Source organism: Aedes aegypti, chromosome 1 (assembly GCF_002204515.2).
Source record: "Aedes aegypti strain LVP_AGWG chromosome 1, AaegL5.0 Primary Assembly, whole genome shotgun sequence".
NCBI classification, from domain to species: Eukaryota; Metazoa; Arthropoda; class Insecta; order Diptera; family Culicidae; genus Aedes; species Aedes aegypti.
Genome location: NC_035107.1, coordinates 269188402 through 269193862, shown reverse-complemented (window position 1 = coordinate 269193862; position 5461 = coordinate 269188402). Strand labels below are relative to the sequence as shown.

At 39.5% G+C, this 5461-nt stretch overlaps 1 protein-coding gene across 1 annotated transcript; it reads left to right on the top strand.

Moving 5' to 3' along the window:
• Positions 1-1659: 1659 nt before the first annotated feature.
• LOC110674673 lies at positions 1660-3879 on the top strand. Its single transcript, XM_021838729.1, has 2 exons — positions 1660-2686; positions 2754-3879. The coding sequence occupies exons 1-2, from the start codon at positions 1790-1792 to the stop codon at positions 3363-3365; spliced, it is 1509 nt and encodes a 502-aa protein (XP_021694421.1). The 5' UTR covers positions 1660-1789; the 3' UTR covers positions 3366-3879.
• The last annotated feature ends 1582 nt before the right edge of the window (positions 3880-5461 follow it).

Genomic DNA, 5461 nt, shown 5'->3' with positions numbered 1-5461 from the left:
AAGAGTCAATCGAATGAATTGCGTAACATTTATAGGGTATTGCATACCTCTAGGCGTTTCAAGTTATATGGAAATTTCTGACTTGGATTACACCCCAGTTTGTGAAAATGCTGTTCGCTAAGAAATTAAAGACCATATTCAATTCTATAATAACTAGGCTGTCATAGATAAGTGACCAACTATTCAAAACTACTACTACACGCAGCGTTGCCAACATTCCAGATTTGTCTGGAATATTCCAGATTTTTGAGGTCCCATTTTACAAAAATCTGGAAGATCCAGATAAAATTTGAAATGAATTTGTAAGGTTTTGTAAACAATTTGTAAGGTTCTCCATATACGATATAAGCAATCCAGACTTTTCCAGACTAATTTTCAAAATCTTCCAGATTTTTTAAAAATTGATTTGGCATCCCTGACTACACGTAAACTTCAAAATGCAAAACCTTATAACAGCAAGAAAAATGTGCTTTTCTATGAAAAATAAGACATGCCTCGATATTTACCAATTTTTCAATAGTTTATTCATGAAAATCAATAGTTTTTAATTATTGGAGTCGATTCGTAGAAACATTTCCAATCGATTGGTGCAAGAAACTCGGAAATCGATCCGGGCGTTAGTATGATATTAACTTTCAAAATCTTATCACCTTTCGTGACGCGAGCGATTTTCGTTTTTCAAAATTGTACCCCAGTATGTTGATGTAAGACGTTATCCAACGTCAAAATGTACTAAAGCAACCGAAAAACATTTAAAACTTGAGACATGTGTTTCTGCCCTACATTTAAACGTTTAATATTAAAGTTGGAACATGGCTTTGGGACCCTATTCTGCAATATAGAAATAACAATTTTACCTACGAGTTGTGCAATTTCGATAGCATATGAGAATATTTTGAATTTGCGTTACATATTTCCTCCAGTAGAGTAAAGTGGGGCAAGGATTTTTATTTTTAAGATTTCTAACTAAATTCAAAAGAAAGCTTATGAATGTCATGGTGGTTCGAATGCTATTCAATCATGCTATAGAAAAAATCAACCGATAGTAAAAATCACTCGCTTCAATAGGAATTTTGTTTGCTTATTGGATGTGTGATAGTCAAAAATTTGATTGACTAAAAGCAAATCCATGAAACACGCCTGCAAGTTTGCATGCATGCGAAAATCCAGTGTGTTTCATCAGATGGCCGAATTATATCAACTGAGCAAAAACCATAATATATGTAGGACATCACCCGATTTATGCCTTATATACTCATGTTAAGATTTTAGATGAACTAAGCTTCAATTTTAGACATATTTTATCATACTGCTACTTTTAAACTTTTTATCAATGCCAATTCTGAGCGCTTTTATTGCATTCAATGTATGTTCTTGAAATGTACATCTTGCATTCATAGGTTTCGCAGATGTTCTGTTGATAAAATTTTGATATTTTTGAAGCAAATTTGTAATTGTTTTGAAAATGGTCATCATTTATAGGTAGCACATAGTGTATTAATAATGCAATACATGATTTCCCGTACATATATTCCTCACCATCTAATTAGAATGAGTAAAGAACGCTTAGTCTGTCCAAATTATATGCATGTCCAGGTACCCTTTGTCCTTAGGTAAAAAAAATCATAAGAGAAAAATACATGATACTATGTGACACATATATCAATAGAATCGGTATGCATTCTATGTTAAAGCATACTGCAAAAGAGAACGAATAGTCCATACCCATCATCACGCTTGAAAGCACATCTTCGTTAAAGTCAATTTCACTTAAGCATTTTCTTCCGCGATGGACGTCCAAGTGTTTCCAATTTCCGATCTTCCAGTAGAACTGCTGCAGCATATTTTCTCATTCCTGCCGCTGTCCGACCGTAAATCCGCTTCGCTAGTTTGCCACCTGTGGGAAGAAGTTGCATTCGGCGTACGGCTAATGCGCAACGTGGCGCTCGAAATCCGAGTGTGGTGTAATTTGCAGCTAACCTACCTCCGGAGAAGCTCCCGCCGCTACAGAAACGTGTTCGTCCATCTGGATCCCGTCAACCGTAGGGAGTCTCACATCAAGTTCGTGTTGGAGGTTTTGGACCTGTTGGGCGCTCATCTGGAAAGTTTTCAGTGTCTAGCCGTGTTAAGAGTTGAACAGTTGTTGCACATAGTTATCCGTTTGCCAAACCTTCAACATTTGGTAGTCGGTTTGGATGCCAGTACCTTGACTCGGCAGAAATTGGATTTTCCCGCGATGAAGAAACTGCGATTTTTGGGATCATTGACTAATGTGCTTCAGATCAAAAGTCTGAACGTTCCCAAATTAACAGACATCAATGTAGTTTTTACCAGCTCAGTGGAAGGTAGAGAATCCATTCCGATTTTGCAACGGCTGGCTTCTCAGCTCAAGAAAGTGGAATTGTTTTCGGTGGGATATTTCACTCCAATCGAAGAGCTTCGGTTTCCAAACGCAGAACTGTTGAACATAGGTGGAAGGTTCTGCGAAGCAGGGAGCGAATCGGCGTTGAGAGCTTTCTTCTCGGGATTCAGCGTATTGAAGGATGTCAAACTGGATTTCGCTGTCAGCGAGCTTGTGCTGGACTTGATAACCAAAGCATGTCCAGGAATTGAAAGTTTGCATTTGAAGATTCGCCAATTTGGTCCAGATTCTTTTCGATGGATGGAGCGCCTCAAATGTTTGAAGGTAAGTCGATGAGTTGAAAAATTAATTAAACCATGAATATTAAGAATATTTATAATTTATTTCACAGACTTTGAGCATGGGTGGAATCGACGATACACTGAGCAATATCAATTGCAAACCGTTGGTAAGCGTCAAACGACTCAGCCTGGAAATGTCCGGATGTTCACCAAACTTCATGAAAGGATTGCGACTTCTACTGCCAAACGTGACCACTATGACTGTAACACTGACAGGCGCTAATGTCGGCTGGTGGTTGGAGCTCATCTGCCTCAACTTCCGTCAACTTCGACAGCTGACCATATCGGATGAAATCGATCGGGATCGAATGTTGGCCAGCAGTCTGCTATCGGTGGGCCAACTGGAACAACTGGAGGAACTTACGTTCAAGAACGTTCGAACACGTGTGGTCTTTATGCCGGCGAACCCGCGACTTAGACGATTGGTGATTGACCACCCCCACTGGTTGAACAACGGAGATTTGCTGGAGCTGGCGAAGAGATATCCGAACCTGAAGTATCTTGAGCTTGGATCGGGCAGAGAAGTGACAGATGCTGGTATCAAAAAGTTACGATCCTTGCTCAAGGACTGTGTGGTGCACTGTCCTCCATCGTGTATGAACTGGGGTAATGTTCTTACTGTATATCGAGATGTATTCGAAATTCCTCTGCACATCCTGTAAGGGGGAAGACAAGTTTGAGTGTGTCTCTCACTTACCACTCTGTGTAACAATGATACTCTACTACACATCATAAGAGTCTTATCACCTACTGCTACAGCTTCGATAATGTCGGGGGACTAACAGTGCATAATAAAACCCATCCAAACAAGCTCCAAACCTGGAACACTTTATTGCTATCATATGTTCGGCGATTTTTGATCATGCCAGTAGAGTAAAACACCTACCTATGGTAAATAAGCGAGATAAATGGGTTTTATCATCGCTCTCTCTATGAGACTTTCTTTCCTTGCTGCTGTTTATCAAGCTTGTTACAAGTTTCAGGCTGCAACTTGCAAAAAAATGCCGATCATGAACAGCTGCGATGTTCTTCTTCGCTTGCTTTGGTCGTGCTTTGAAACCAATTGAAAACGAATTTTGTAGTGCTTGAACTTGTTATCAACCTATTAAAAGAGTAAACTATAAACACTGAAATATTAATTTAAGAACACTTATTGAAACAATAAAATAAATGAAAAAAGAATAAAATAGTTTTTTTTATTATTGAATACTGGCACAGGGGTGACAGTTATGGATCAACAAGAAAATGTAATTGAAAAACATGGTGATGCTTTACAGAACAAAATTAGGAAGGCACTGCAGAAAATAGTTGTTTTTGAAATAACATCTCAAACCTCGCGGTTTTTTACGAATAAGTGTCGATTTCGTTAGAAATTTCAAACGATGTCATCCCCACAGATGTGGATCAGTGGGAGAGGAGGATCCTTATTAAGGAACAATTCGACTCATATTATGGATCAAAACACTATAACAGCAATTTGTCTGCGAGGTAAACGAGTGGTGTGTTAGTGAAAGCATACGTTTTGGCGTTTGTTTCGGAATCGTATTATCTTTGATCAGGGATTGAATCCTGAGAAAATTGATAGAATCACTCACGTATCGCTCTCTGTTACAAATTATGAGACACTGTTTATCGTCTACTGCTACAACTTTGATCAGATTGGGGGATAGTAGTGCATAATAAAACCCCTCTAAACATTCTCCAAGCCTGGGGGACAATATTGCTATTGGAAGCTCGTGGATTGTTTATCGTGCCAGTAAAGAAAAACACCTGTCTCCAACGATTAACAAGCGAGAAAAATGGATTTTATCATCGCTCTCTCTTTGGGGCTCTCGCTCACTGCTTCAATTTATCAGACTTGTTACACATATACAATGACGATCGTGGACCGCAACAGATGGGATGTTTTTATTTGCTTGCTGTGATCGTGCTTCATACTCAAAAGAGAGCGAATTCTGCAATGCATGGTTGAAAAACAATAACGATTTCTTCCCGGTCACCAAATAATCTCTGAACGCGTTTAATTCATCGGGGATCAAAAGTGAGTTGAGAGTGTAGTCCTATTCGCGCCGTTGCCTTTCTTATAGCATCAATGATTACATCATTATTCTGCATAGCAGATTCAATGTTTTCCCCAGAGGAACGTGGCGGACTTGGAGCGATTAATTGCATATTGAGCTCAGATAACTTGGTTATCTCCTTAAGCGAGGGTCTTGATCTGGGTGTACCTTATTCGTGATTTTCTCTCAATCACCAACAGGTTTAAAACACTCCAGCCTTTTTGCCTGAGTCCTTCCAACCCTCCGAGTTGGCCATTCCAACATACTCGACTCTTTTCATCCTTATTGAGAACCATCCCATCACGAACCTTCATCAAATCAGGTCGGTCTCGATAGTAGACCAAGGACCGTTCGAAGAATTCATGCGTTCGCACGAAGAGGTTGGGCAGTCCGAAGAACTTCCCTAATACTCGAAATACCGGAGCTGTGGACTCATATCTTTGGAAGTTATTCCATTTCTCATAATCTATGGGATTGGCAACCGTGATGCTTTGGCAATCATCGCCCCCTTGACCACTAGTATTCTGGAGCATCTTTTTCACAAGCTAGGTCTGGTCATCAGCCGTGGTTAACCCCTTGAACAACGGGATGACATTTTTCTTAATTAAATATTCATTGAATACAAAATATTCTCGTAATCTCCAACTCATGAGGGCGAAGAATCTACCGTTCCACTTGATTTCTCGCTCTTTTGCCTT